General features: G+C 48.0%; 1 protein-coding gene across 4 annotated transcripts in view; it reads left to right on the top strand.

Annotated features, from left to right (window-relative positions):
* Positions 1–13,046, top strand: part of LOC119965860 (tubulin polymerization-promoting protein) — a 59,541-nt gene extending 46,495 nt beyond the window's left edge. For all 4 annotated transcript variants that reach the window (XM_038796787.1, XM_038796788.1, XM_038796789.1 and 1 more), the window contains exons 3-4: positions 1,981–2,134; positions 9,269–13,046. In XM_038796787.1, the coding sequence (XP_038652715.1) occupies positions 1,981–2,134; positions 9,269–9,469 (355 nt within the window). In that variant the 3' untranslated portion in view covers positions 9,470–13,046. The remainder of the gene's footprint in view (positions 1–1,980; positions 2,135–9,268) is intronic.
* Positions 13,047–14,841: the final 1,795 nt, after the last annotated feature.

The following is a 14,841-nucleotide window of genomic DNA, read 5'->3' as shown; positions in this document are numbered from 1 at the left end:
GGGCGCGGGGCAAGTTTGAGAAGCTGAGGCCTTCAAGGATAACTTCAGCTGGGACGGGAATTGAACCTGCGCTGTTGGCATCACTCCACATCACAAACCAGCCGTCCAGCCAACTAAGCTAACCGACCCTCAGTTATAAAACAGCTGTGATACACGGGCTGCTAATCCTTGGAATATATACTGAAATAAAGCCTGAGACCACTAAAGATCAAAATATTCGATGAAAGCTGCATTCTGGAAGGCTGACACTTGGTGCTTTCTACTTGCTTTCTACTGGTCTCGTCAACTCAAAGCATGCATCACAGGATATACTGCATGTTTCTGCTTGGATTGTCTGCTGACCCCTCCGCCTATTGCTGCTCGTTACTCCAGACCGTGCATTCAACTAACATCACTTACGTCAGATTATCTTGTCATTATTTCATTGCTGTACGTGTGATCTTGCTCTGCCCAAATTAGCTGCCATGTTTTGCCACATAAAAATGCAGGGTATTCTTTTCTATATATTGAGGAATTATTTAGAGGCCATGGGATAAGTTTTGTAAGAGATTACATGCAGCCATTGCGCATTGAGAAATCACAGGAGCCGGTTTAAAAAGAAACATTCCCTAGTTTAGGTAGGGAATCGGGATTGTAGGCGCGAGTGACAGCGCTGCTCCCGACGGCCCCGGGGAGATGCTCGGGAGTCCGGTAGTAATAGCTTTGTTGAGAATTTGGAGGACGTTTCGACAGCACTTCGGGTTGGGAGCAGGGTCAAGGGAAATGCCGATTCGGAGGAACCATAGATTTGAGCCAGGGAAGTGGGATGGAAATTTCCAGAGATGGGAGGAGAAAGGAATTAGGACACTAAAATATTTATTTCTTGGGGGTAGTTTTGCAGGATTGAAAGCTGGGAGCGAAGTATGGGCTGGAGCAGGGGGAAATATTTTGATACATGCAGGTTCAAGACTTTGCCAGAAAGGAGATACAGAGCTTCCCAGTAGAGCCGGCTTCCACATTGCTGGAGGAGGTGCTGACGACACGGGGGCTGGAGAAGGAGATAGTATCAGCGGTTTGCGGGGCTATTTTGGAGGAGGAGAAGGCGCCGCTACAAGTGATCAAGGCAAGTTGGGAGAGGGTATGGAGGAGGGGGTCCGGTGTGAGGTGCTCCGGAGGGTGAATGCCTCCACCTCGTGTGCGAGGTTGGGGCTGAGTGCACCTTACAAAGGTGAGAATGAGCCGACTCTTTGAGGAGTAGAAGATGTGTGTGAACGTGTGGGGAATTGGGGGGGGGGGGGGGGTTGGCCGCAAACTACGTTCATATGTTTTGGTCCTGTCTAAAGCTGGAGGATTACTGGAAGGAGGTGTTTAGCGTAACCTCTAAAGTGGTGCACGTGAAACTGGACCCAGGCCCTCGGGAGGCCATATTCGGGGTGTCAGACCACCCGGGGTTGGAATCGGGCACGGAGGCAGATGTTGTAGCCTTCGCCTCATTGATCGCCCGAAGTGGATCCTTCCAGAGATCAACCTCTCCACCCTGTGCCCTGGCATGGTGGGGTGACCTGCTGGAATTCATGACGCTTGAAAAGCTCAAATTTGAACTGAGGGGAAGGATGGAGGGGTTCTACAATTCATGGCCCGTATTCATTATGCACTTTTGAGAATTGGATCACATCGAACTTTAGGGGGGGTTGGCGGCTGGAAGAGTTGGTGGGGGGGGGGGGGGGGGGGGGGACGGACTGTATGTGTTAATGGTGACTGATTCCTTTTTGTCATTTGTTAATGTTAACATGCAGGCTAATGTTTGGGGGTTTGGTTGAGGATGGGATCGTTGTTATTGATATGGGGATTGACATTACATTTGTTACTGATTATTGTTTATTGTTGAGTGTAAATTGGGAAGAAAATGTGAAAAAGGAGGAGAATAAAAAATATATTTAAAAAAAAAAGAGAAACATTCCCTTGGTTGTCTTTCTAATGTCTATTGCTTTTGTGTTCCAGGGCAAAATCTTTTAGGACTATCACCTTTGACCAGTTTAAGGATGCTCTTGACCAGCTCGCACAGAAGAGGTTTAAAGGGAAGATCAAGGAAGAAGCAATCCAAGAGATTCACGAGTTAATTGAAGGAATGTTCCCCATCGTTTCAGGCATAACAGTATGTCACAAGCTTATTTGCTTACTCACAACGAATGTCATGACTGTCTATAGTGCTACACAACAGACAGTGCCCCATAAAAGGGGAGTAACCCAGCCATTGGGTAAGGAGTTGGCTGTGCCCCTCTTATACATGGAATGTTTAGCAGCAAATTGTCCCACAAAAATTATTTAAAGAGCAGGTAATATTCACATATGAAACAGGAGCAGAAGTGGGCCATACAGTCCCTTGAACCTGCTCAACCATTCAATAAGATCATTGCTGATCGATATGTGATGGTCAAGATACGATGACAGGATTTCACCATGTTTGTTTTGGTTGTGGCCTAGTGGTTAGCACAACCGCCTCACGGCGCTGAGGTCCCAGGTTCGATCCCGGTTCTGGGTCACTGTCCGTGTGGAGTTTGCACGTTCTCCCCGTGTCTGCGTGGGTTTCGCCCCCACAACCCAAAAATGTGCAAAGTAGGTGGATTGGCCACGCTAAATTGCCCCTTAATTGGAAAAAAATAATTGGCTAATCTAAATTTTAAAAAAAAAGAAAAAATGTTTGTTTTGGTTGAAGGTGCTTTGTTGAATGTATTAAAAACGTCAAGACTTTCAGGTTCAGCAGAAAACATGACAAGATTTGGTGGTTAACACTGCTGCCTCACAGCGCCAGGGACCCGGGCTCGATTCTGGCCTTGGGTGACTGCCTGTGTGGAGTTTGCACGTTCTCTCCGTGTCTTTCTGCGTGGGCTTCCTTCGGGTGCTCCGATTTCCTCCCGCAGTCCAAAGATGTGCAGTGTAGGTAGATTGGCCAAGCTAAATTGCCCCTCGGTGTCAAAAAGTGGTTTTTCAGAGGGTCGGTGCAGACCCGTTGGGCTGAATTACCTCCTTCTGCACTGTAGGGATTCTATGATCTCCAACAGGATGCAGTTTTCAGAAAAGATGCCACTTCCTGTTTGAATTTTGTTCTCCTTAATTCTGCCACTTTTTTGCCCATCGCTGGTGGCCCTGACAAAATGGTCATGAACCTCTAAGAATAAACTATGTTGGCATGGGATGAAGTCACATATATGTCAGTGTGGGTAAGGATGGCAGATTCCCTTCCCTAAAGGATTTGGCGAACCCATTGTGTTTTTACAACACTGGCCACTTTTACTGATTTCAGAGTTTTTTAAAAAACTGATTGCAAATGCCATGATGAAAATTGAACTATTGATCTCTCCGTTACTACGCATCCAGATTGCTAGTCCAGTAACATGACCACTATCATTACTTGAGCCCATAATCCAGGTTAAGTCTTCAGTGAAATATTAAATGAGTGCTGCACTGTCATCTATCTGCTCGCTTGGAGGTAGACATTCCAATGAAATAGTTTGAAGACTGGGGCACGTTTTATACTGTTGCTGTTGTGGGATCTTGCTGTGCACACATCAGCCATTATAAATGCGACTGCACTTCAAAAAGTAATTAATTGGCTGCCAAGTGTTTTGGGGCTTCCCGGGGACATATTAGGTGCTAACATAAATGTCAGCTCTTTCTTTGTCTACTTGCTTAACACTTGGGTTAACGTACTGGCCCCACATTCATATTCCAGCTCAAGCTCTCTAAATTGTCATTGTGCATTTATGCTTGGCTCAGTTTGCCTGCCTCTACAAGTGCAGCACCACATTTGCTGCTGGTGCTAATGTTCTCTGGAGTCTAGACTGAGGTTGCCAAAAAATGCTAATTTATCGTCTGCAAACAAATTTCACCATAAATCTTGCATGGTCTGTTTGGAGGCACCGTTCAGGGATATCAAACGGACATAAAAATATTGTTATTCAGATTTTTCATTCAATACAAAATAATACAAAACAAACAAAACCGAATTTAAAAACTGGTGCAAACATAAAACCCCCCAAAACACAGCCTAAACCATCCCACAACCTAACCCCCCCCCTTCCCTCTCTTACCCCCCCACCACCTTAACAAATAACGATGACCAGCTCCTTCAAGTAAACCATGAATGGCTGCCACCTTCGGCAACTTGACTTTTTCAAGGCATAGGAACTCAATCGGGTCTCCCAGTCACACGGGATGGCAAAGCAGGCCTCCATCCCAGCAGTACTCTCCACTTGGGCAATCAGCGAAGCGAAGGCCAGGATGTCGGCCCCCACACCCGGCTGCAACTCTGGCGACTCTGACACCCCAAATATGGCCACTAAAGGACAGGGCTTCAGTTCAATTTTCAGAATTGCTTACATGGCGTGAAAGAAGGAGACCCAGAGCCCCACAAGCTTGGGGCAAGACCACAACATGTGCATGTGGTTGGCGGGACCTCTTGAGCAGCACCCACTCTTGTCTTCCACCCGTGCAAAAAAGCGACTCATTCTGGACTTAGTCAGGTGCGCCCTATAAACTCCCTCCTGTTGGATTAAACCTAACCCTCATGCATGAGGACGTGGAGTTTACCCTACCCAGGGCCTCACTCCACACCTCGTCATCTAATATGGGCCCTAACTCCTCCTCCCACTTGGCCTTAACATCCTCCACCGACACTGAATCCTCTGCCATAATCCGTCCATAGATACCGGAAGTGCTCCCTTCCTCCAACCCTGCGAGCGAAAGAGCCCTCTCCAGAAGCGAGGTTGGAGACGCCACAGAGAAAGTCAGGAAAATCTGCCTCGCAAAGTTGCGAACTTGTAAATATCTGAACAAGTCGGGTTTCAAGAGCCCAGACCCTCCCGATAGTTCTACCAGACTGGCAAACAACCCCTCCAGGAACAAATCGCCCACCCTATCCAGCCCCTTCCCTTCCCACCTTCCAAAAGTGGCATCCCGTCTCGCATGCTCAAACAGATGATTGGCACAAATGGATGCCAGTTTCGGCACTGACCCCAATTTAAAATGTTGTTGAAATTGTCTCCATAGGGGCCTCACGGTAGCATGGTGGTTAACATCAATGTTTCACAGCTCCAGGGTCCCAGGTTCGATTCCCGGCTGGGTCACTGTCTGTGTGGAGTCTGCACGTCCTCCCCGTGTGTGCGTGGGTTTCCTCCGGGTGCTCCGGTTTCCTCCCACAGTCCAAAGATGTGCGGGTTAGGTGGATTGGCCATGCTAAATTGCCCGTAGTGTAAGGTTAATGGGGGGATTGTTGGGTTACGGGTATACGGGTTACGTGGGTTTAAGTAGGGTGATCATTGCTCGGCACAACATCGAGGGCCGAAGGGCCTGTTCTGTGCTGTACTGTTCTATGTTCTATGTTCTATATCTTCAAAGTGGAGGCAACCACTGGGTTTGCTGAATAACTTATCAGTAACAACGGGAGAGAGGCCGTCGCTCATGCCCCAGACCAGACCCTCTGCAGGACTTTGATTCCATCTTCACCCACATGCTCCCGGTTCACTACACCGAGCCACACCTTCTCCGCATTAGCTGCCCAGTAGTAAAATATCAGGTTCGGCAACACTAAGGCTGTCTATTCCTTTGAAGGACTGCCCTACGAATCCTCGCTGTCTTGCCCATCCATATAAAGGACGTAATCAACTTTTCAACTCCCCCAAAATAGGATTTAGGGAGAACGATCGGCAAACACTGGAACAAACACAAAAATCTTGGCAAAATGTTCACCTTGATACTCGCCAAAGACAGGGAAAGATTGTCCCACCTTTGCAGATAGGCCTTGACCCTACCTAGCAACCTGATATAGGCCAGTTTATGGAGACGGGCCTAATCCTGGGCTAGCTGGACCCCCATATAGCTGAAGTTGGAATCAGCCGTATGAAAAGATAGCACCCCTAGATTAACTCCCCTCCCTGGGGGATTTACTGGAAACCATTCACTTTTCCCCAAGTTTCGCTTGTACTCTGAAAAAGAGCCAAAGCACCTCAGCAATTCCATTATGTCGCCCATGGTGGGGACCAGATCCAGCACATTAAAGTAAGGAATCATCAGCATACAGCTATGCTCCATCCATCCGCTTATCTGAAGCCCTCAAGGCGATGGCAAAAGGCTGTATCGTCAATGCAAACAAGAGGGGATACAAAGTCTTGTTCCCCTATTTAACTGGAAGTACCCCGAGTTCATGGTATTGGTGCAGACACTAGCTGTTGGGGCCTTGTACAACAGCTGTATCCAAGACACAAACTTGGTACCCAACCCAAACTTCTCCAAGACCGCAAAAAGATACCCCCATTCTACCTATCGAATGCCTTCTCGGCATCTAATGTGACAATTATCTCTGGAACAAAGACGGGGAAAGCACCACATTTAGCAATCGCCCCATGTTAGACGTCAGTTACTGGCCTTTGACAAAACCTATTGGATCTTCCCCAATAACGTGAGGAAGGCATGGTTCCAGCCTCAGTGCTAACACCTTGGCCACAATAAGTAGAGAAATAGGGCGGTACGACGCACATTCCACAGGGTCCTTATTCTTTTTTTAATAGAAGTGAAATTGGTGCTTGCATCAACGTCCTAGGCAGGGAACCCTGTGTTACAGAGTTCTCGAACATCCCCGCTAATAAAGGCACCACCTGTCCCCCAAAACTTGTAAAATTATACTGGGAACCCATCTGGCCGTACGTGTCTGCATCGGCACCTCCTCTGTGCCCAACGGTCGCTCCAACTCTTCACGCTCTTCCTCCCCCACCTCGGGCAACTCTAAGCCCTCCGAACACTCCAACGTAACCAACCCCCCCCCCCCCCCCCCCCCCCCAGCAGCTCTGACCTGCCATGGCTCTTATAGAACATTTCAACGTTCCATTAACTTTGGTTTGGAGCGGACACCAGCCTGCTACACAAGTCTCTACCTAGATAATCTCTCAGGAGGCTGCCTGCTGCCTCAATTGGCAAGCCAAGAGACAACTGGCCTTCTCCACATGCACGTACATAACCCCCCTCGAGCACCACAGCTGGCACACCGCCTTATCTGTGGATAACCAGGTCAAAGTGCATCTGCAGCTTTTTCCTGCTTGCTAGGAGCTCTGGGGTTGGGTCATTCAAGTGCCTACGGTCGACGGCCAAGATGTCCTCTACCAACTTTTGGAGTTCCTCCCTTGCCTCCCTATTCAGATATGCTTTGTGTGAAATTATCTCTCCTCTAATCACTGCATTCAGGGCCTCCCACAGAACCGAGGGCATAGCCAACTTGTTCCCTTTAAACCCCACATGTGTCTACAGCCCTCGATATCCATCTACAAATCTGCCAATAACCCCACATCCAGCTTCCATGCTAGACGTTGAACCGGACCTATTTCTAGTACCAAATCTATAGATGTGGAGCATGGTCTGAGATGACTATCGCTGAGTATTCAGCTTTCCTCACCCCAGACAGAAGAGAGTTTTCCATCATAAAAACAAAATCTATCTTTGGATATACTTTATGTACTAGGGAGAAAAAAGAAAATTCCTGATCCCCAGGGTGCATAAGCCACCAAGGATCTGCTCCCCCTCCCTCCCCATTTCGTCCATGAATGGCAACAGCACCTTTGCCATCCCTTTGAAGGGGCTAACAACATATCTCCCCCAAGAATCAACTGATGCATATCTAAGTCTTGTATTGCCGCCAACAGCCTTCTCATGAATGTTACATCGTCCCAGTTTGGGGTGTACACATTCACCACACCACTAACTTACATTCCAGCATCCCAGTGACTATAATATACTCCCTGATCTGCTACGACCCTTCCTGCAAGAAAACGGATCCTTTTTTAAATTAAGATCACCAACATCACCCCCCCCCCCCCCCCCCCCCCCCCCCCCCAACTATCAAAGTCCGAATGATGCACCATGCTCACCCAGCACTTCAAAGTCTAATCTGATCCCTCACCTGCAGGTTGGTCTCCTGCAGAAGCACTACATCGGCCCTTATATTCTTCAGTTGAGATAAAACTCACACCGGGCCCACCAAATCTCTAATGTTTCACTTAACTAGTCTAATTGGGGTTCTCTCACTCCTCCTCCCTCTCAAGTCCGTCAGTTCCACTACAAAGAATTATCCCCTCCTCCGACTTCCAGGTTCTGAGAACCAAGGACCACCCAAGATGGCCACCAGCCCCACCTATCAGGTCAGACAAAGAAAAATCCCTGGTCACTGTCAGCAATCTATCCTCTCCTTCACCCCCTCCCTGACAGAGGTTATCACACTCTAGTTCGAGAGACAATCGGCAAACACTTTGAGAGGCAAGGAGGGAGATGATGGAGATCCTCGGAACGTCTGTTGAGGATGCGATAAGAGAGCGATTGGGAAGGATCCCTGAGATGGTGAAGGAGCATGGAGGGGTGCTGAAGGAGACCGAGAAACCTACCAGCTACCTCCCAAAGAACAATTCTCTCTCTCCTTACCATCCCCTTCGCCCCTACCAGACAAGCCCCCTCCGTTCATAGAGACCTGCCCAAACAGATCCAAGTGGCACGGCCCCTCCCCCCACCTCACTCCCGTTCACGAGCTGAGATCTAACTGCTAATGGAGTTGGCCCCACAAAGAAAAGAGACAGAAACTCTTCTGCAGCGGGCACGCCGTACAACATGCCGCCGGCTGTGCGTGGACCCGACCTGCCATTCGGGACCCCACAGCCCACCCTCCAGCCACCCCCCACCAGCCCCCCCAGCCCTTGCGTGAGCCTCCCCCCAGCCAGTGGCACGGATCCCAGTCGAGTGTGGCGGCGCTGGACACAATCCGCAGCCGCCTCGCCGGGTTCCCGACCGCTGAGACCACGCGTGTCACGCACCGTCGGGAATTCGGCCCATTGGGGACAGAGCATTGCAGGCGGGCTTGCCGATGACGTGCCACCGCCGTTGCAAGGGCGCGCAACGCGATTACGCCATTTCCGAGGGGACAGAGCATGGCTGACTGATGTAAAACCGGCACCGGCTCCGATTTGGGCGTCGGATTCGATTCTCCGCCCGATCGCCGATTACGATATTGGCGTCGGGCAACGGAGAATCCCACCCAGGATTACTGTATCGAAATAGCAGTAACAATCTTGTGCTCAATTCCTTGGCATGGGATTTAAAACCCACAACCTCTTAACTTGGACAAGAGACTACTACCCCCGGAGCATAGATGACCAACCATGTACGATCTTGTATGAACTTTCTTAAAAAATATGCACATAAAGTCCTTTTTTAAAAAAAAAGTATAATGTTGCTTCAATTGTTTTCTCTGCAGAAAACCGTGCTATCTCCCACATTGACGCGACTAACAGACACCTCAAAGTTCACCGGCTCCCACAAGGAAAGGTTTGATCCCAGTGGGAAAGGCCGAGGAAAAGCCGGAAGAGAGTACCTGGTTCAAAATACTGGCTACGTAGTGGGCTACAAACACGCTGGCACATATGACCAGAAAGTAAAAGGACCTAAGGATGATTAAGTTTTTTAATTTGACGTACGCACCACCTTCACCGGGAATGTATCTACTTGCAAGGTGCCTTGGTTGAAAGAATCAAAAGTAGGAACCCAAATCGTCGTCGTTCATTTCAACGTATTTCTAGTTATTAGAAAAAAAACATTCAAGCTTGTTTCAGATTTTTCTTTTTAACATTACAGCAAGTTATTTATACCTCCAATTAAGAGTACAGAAAGGCAAACACTGCCCCCCCCCATCATTGGTCATGTGTGCAAATCTGTTGATTTTGAATGGCTCTCTCTGATCAAGTACAGTATAGGAACAATGATGGCCATTAATACCTAATCAGTGGACAACTTCTGATGGACAACTCCAGATAGTTCAATATCACCAGCATTTGAACCAGTTCACAGTGGCGCATTATGGTCACCTCTTTGGATGGTTCCAACCGATTGTGTGTGAAGAACCGGAACTTCTGTTAGGTTCAAGAGCATCGCACTTCCTCTGCATCGCACTTCCTCTGCATCGCAAGAGGTCCGATCCTTCCTTCAGCAATCGGTGAGGCAGCCAAACATTTCCAGGTTCTCTGACGTTTCACAAAATTCTCATCCAATGTTGGTAAAGGATCATGAAACCGTGGACTCTCTCTCAAAACACTGATTGGGGAAGCAGTCAGAGGAAAGATGCCAAAATGAAAGAGGCACAGGAATGTCAGTCTTAACATGTCAGGTGCAGATGTCTGTCCTCTTTGGCTGCCTCGCGTGGTCAAATTTCTCTCTGGGTGGTCAGACGGGGATGGAAAATCTCACCAATGAATAGTTTTTCTCATTGCGAAAAATGCATTATTGCAAAGAGGCTGTTTGTGAGATGGTATTTGCAGGTAACACTTTGGTAACACACAGCTCTCCAATACCAATTTGACAGTTGTTTCCCTTAAACATGCGCTCAACATAAATGAGACAGGACTCTAACTGAGCTGCCGTGTTTTGCCTGCCAAAGGAACATACTTCAATAAGGTTTGGAGCGTCAAGAATCATCGTCATCAGCCTTCAAACAAAAGCAGGATTGGAACCAGTGGGTTTAGCAAGTGGGTTTGAGGAATACAGCTCGCAGATGCCAAAGGATGAGGCAGGTACAGGTGAATCACACCCTTAACACCATCACATGCCGGCCTAATGCTGATATCTATCTGACACCGGGGGTGGGATGTGAGACTTCCCGCAGTTTTAATGATTTTCAGTCAATGAAAGGTTTACACTGAAAGAAAATAATACTTGGAGACTGATGTTTCTGCAGCCTTGCACAGATGAAAATGGCCAAGCCTACGTAAACATGTTGTAGAGTCTGGGACAAAAGTGGGTCTTCGTCCCTGTATCGAAGCAACTACTGCCCGTCATACAACATAGATACGGACTGTCTATCTTTCTTTTCTCCAGACCTCGACCAGTTTGATTATGAAGATGCAGAGTCTGTCAAATAGTCATGCTGAACGTGATTAGAATTCTGCTTCTAAAAATGCAGTTAGCACAAGTTCTATAGACCTTGAGAGACATTTATCAACCAGTGGTTTGTTAAGGGGAGTAGAATATATTACAGCCATTGTGTATGCGATAGTGGTGAATCTTGTACCACACATTCCTGCCTCACCTTGTTTAAGTGAGGAATTGGAAACTGGCACAAGGTCACCTTCTTTGTTCTTGGCACACTGCTGCTTCATTTCATTCCACCTTTATTGCATTCTGGTAAACCTGCCTTCTATTCTTAAGCTAAGAGCCGTTTTACCTTATCGTGGGGGTTCTTAGCGAATTACTCTCTCGTGCGCTTCTGAAGATTGATTCTGCACTTTATGGAATGGCCCTGCCTGGGCTGCAAAGAGCATAAACCACTGACTGAATGAAAGCTTTAGCGGATTTTCTACTGAGTGCATCACTTCTGATATCACACAAGTGCGCAGGCAGATCCCAGCTTGAGGTTCCAAGAAGAATATTGAATGAAGACTTGTGAATGTGAAGATTTTTTAAATTGGCACTTCAGTAACAAGGAAACATAGCAATAACTTTGATGCGTTATGTAATTTAAGTTGGTCTGAAAACATGGGACCAGTTGGCTTCTATGCTTTGTGAACTGCTGATGACATGAGGTAAATGAACACCCGCCATTCTTCAGCCGGTGGAATAGGCATGCTCGTGACGCACGCGGTTCGCAAGAGTCGACTACACATTCCATCACACACAACATGGGGAGCACTGTTTATCTAACCTCTTTGAATTCAGATTTTAATGTTTCAAAAATTCAGATTTCGCTTTCTAGCCACTGCCCACAATTTCGAGGTTTTGTGAAAATGCAGCGCTATCTTCTGCTCGGACATGCTAGCTGTTTTCTTCCCATCTTCTATTTCCTATTTGAATCCTGGCCTTTCTTTTGTTTCCACCCCCTCCCCCCACCGTTTGACCTCAATCATCTATGGATCCAACTCGTGGACCTCTGCACAATTTGTACTTATTCCTCCAACTACTGCCCGAGAGTCAAATGTCTTGTTGCGTAAGGTGGGTTTGTGTTGCCTCGGAGGTACAATAGTCTTATGGAAATGGTTAAACATATCCCCAGCCTGGCAGAAATTAAGGCTGGACCACCATTTGATCCAGGAAAGTGGGTCTATGGTGCTAACATGATAATAACTATTTTCATAATTTCTGTAGTATTCAAAGGAAAATCGAACACGCAGAGGATAAAGAATGAAGTGCAACTGAAATGTAAAGCTTCCAGACGAGTTGTAAAAGTCTTCAAATAGTGTTTTGCAGAGATGGTTTATGCCGAAATTAAATACCTCAAATTATATGTAAATAGCCAATCTCGGCATTCACAAAATATCCAACACAGCAATAATCCACAACATTGATTATTGCTCCATTAAAATTGACGTGTTTATCACTTGTTGGATCATACCTTAAAAATATAATTCAATTGTTTCATCATTGTTTAACTTTACAAATCTTAACTTCTACCTGTATATAAATGCACAGTTCAGATTGTGCATTTTATCATAAGGTACAGTTTCTACTTCACAGCATAGCTAGTTGCTGCTACTTCACTGCCAACTAAGGTACAGAGGGACTTATAGCTATGAATGCAGCTGCTCTGTTGAAGTTGGGGCGGTTCTGCTATTGATCTAATATGCACTGTAGAGAGGCTCAGATTTAAGTTTCTGTTTTATTACAAGTCAACAATCTGAAACTCCAGTCAAAGTTAATGCTTGATGCCAAATCAAGACTTGTAATTGTCGCCTTAAGCTTTCCGTTGTAAACATTACCTGAATACATTGGTTCTAATCTTACCCGAAGCCATGCACTTTAATCAGTATTCTTTCCCTCTTTAACTAATCTGTAATGGAAAGGGCACATGTGGTCTGAAAGTCAAGAGGGCTAGAAGCAAGCTTCGGGCGTTGTGAATATTGCTCTCTCCACAGATGACGCTTTTATTTTTCTACATTGCTAGCTCTGTCTGTATATCAGAGGCTGCCAAATATTGTCACATTGTAAACCTAGACTGCCTAAATTTTGTAAGAATGGTAATGAAATAAAATCCATTTGCAAAACTATAAGGGTGTTGTGCAATTTACCTTTGTGAGTCCTAAACATGACGGGTAGAATTCTGTTTCTGAGACTAAGTGTTGATGCCAGTGCAGGATTCATGGACTTCCACAACAGCAAAACCGGCGCCAGACACTATTTTGGCATCAAAACTGATTCTCCGCCCAATCACATTTCCCGATTCCGGCGTCAGCCAACGTAGAATCCCACCCGACCTTAGGTGTTGCCCATGTCTGCAGGGGGGGTGTTGTGGGGACCCTCAACCTAACTATGAGATCTGGGCACCCTTCAAAAATATCACCCTGCCCTTTGAGGCACTGGTCCTGTCGGACTAAGTACCAATGTTTACAAACATCCCTCACATGCTTGAGTGATTGGAATGCACTTACCTCTCTTCAACGTAGTTGATTTTTGTAAACATTGGGGTTTGAGTACCTCGCCCGGGATTCTCTAAAATTGTGGCTAAGTGGTGATGCCAGTGTAAACACCGGAGTTCTTCACGCCTGAGTCAACAGGCCTCCTGGCCCGGTGCTTCCATGGCCCACAGGGGGCCAGCACGGCGCTGGAGTGCTGCACGCAATGCCGGTGCTGATACACGGCCCTGCAGCCAGCTGCGGGTCCGCGCATGCGCGCGGCGGCCACTTTCACGCCAGGCCTGCGCAACATGGTGGAGACACACAGCGGGCTGGCGCGGAAGGTAGGCCCCACCTGGATCGCGTACGCCCGCCCATCGGTGGCCCCCGATCGCGGCCCTAGCTGTCGTGGAGGCCCCCACCCCCTCACCAGGAGGGCTAGGTGGAACCATGTTAGAACCACACTGACGGGAACTCGGCCAGTCAACCATGCAGAATTGCCACTGGGGGCTCTTTCAATAGCCCCCGACCGGCGCCGCTCAAGCGCGGCTGGCGAGATTATCCAGTCGCCGGAGAATCGCGTCCCGGCGCCAGACCAGGACCGGCGTTACAGGCCGTCTCGGCATCAACTCCAATTCTCCAAGCCGGCACGGGCTCGGAGAACCCTGGCCTTAGTGTCGCGTATCAATGTAGAGAGATGGATGAAACAAGGCTGTTTTGTGGAAGCTATCAATCACAGTCCATTACTAGAAATTAATGAATGGTTTGCAGCTAATGGATCTGAGGGGTTTGAACACAGGTCAGGACTGTTCTCATTCCAGGAATGGACACATGGAGCTTCCAGGTAAGTGTTACATCTCTAATCTTTTTCACTGCCCTGCAGGGACTGCTCTCTAGATTCCAGACAGTGGTCTCTTTTTTTGGGGGAGGGGGGTTGGTCTTTGGGCGGCCCCTTTAGTCAGGGAACTCCCCTGTTGGGTGTCCCATTTGTTAGGGGGTATTTGTGGGGGTTCATTTAGTGAGGGTGCCTCTGTGTGGGTTCCCTTTAGTGGGGGGGGGGGGGGGGGGGGGGGGGGGGGGTCTCTTTAATTAAGGGGACTCTGTGGATGGGATTCCTTTAGTTAGGGGCTCTCTTCTATTAGGGGGTCCCTTGGGGGGGATTTCCCTATTAAGTGGGTCCCTGGAGGACTCCTTATTGAGGAGATCCCTGGGAAGGTCTCCTAAGTTAGGGCGTCCCTGGGGGCGGCAGGTCGGGTCACCCCCGTATTTGGGGGATGGGGGGCACCAGGCAATCTTGGGGTGGGGGAAGCTTTGCTGTGGGTGATGGGGGATGCAGAATGCAGGCAGGGGGGTGGCCAGCCGCGGGACTTCGCTATTGGACCGCCATTTCGAACAGGTTTCCATCGTATTTCTCACCATGCGTAAATTTGCATGGCAAGAGATATTGAATTGC

Source organism: Scyliorhinus canicula, chromosome 5, assembly GCF_902713615.1.
Source record: "Scyliorhinus canicula chromosome 5, sScyCan1.1, whole genome shotgun sequence".
In the NCBI taxonomy this organism is placed as follows: domain Eukaryota; kingdom Metazoa; phylum Chordata; class Chondrichthyes; order Carcharhiniformes; family Scyliorhinidae; genus Scyliorhinus; species Scyliorhinus canicula.
The sequence above is the reverse complement of the archived record's forward strand: the minus strand, read 5'-3'. Positions and strand labels throughout refer to the sequence as shown.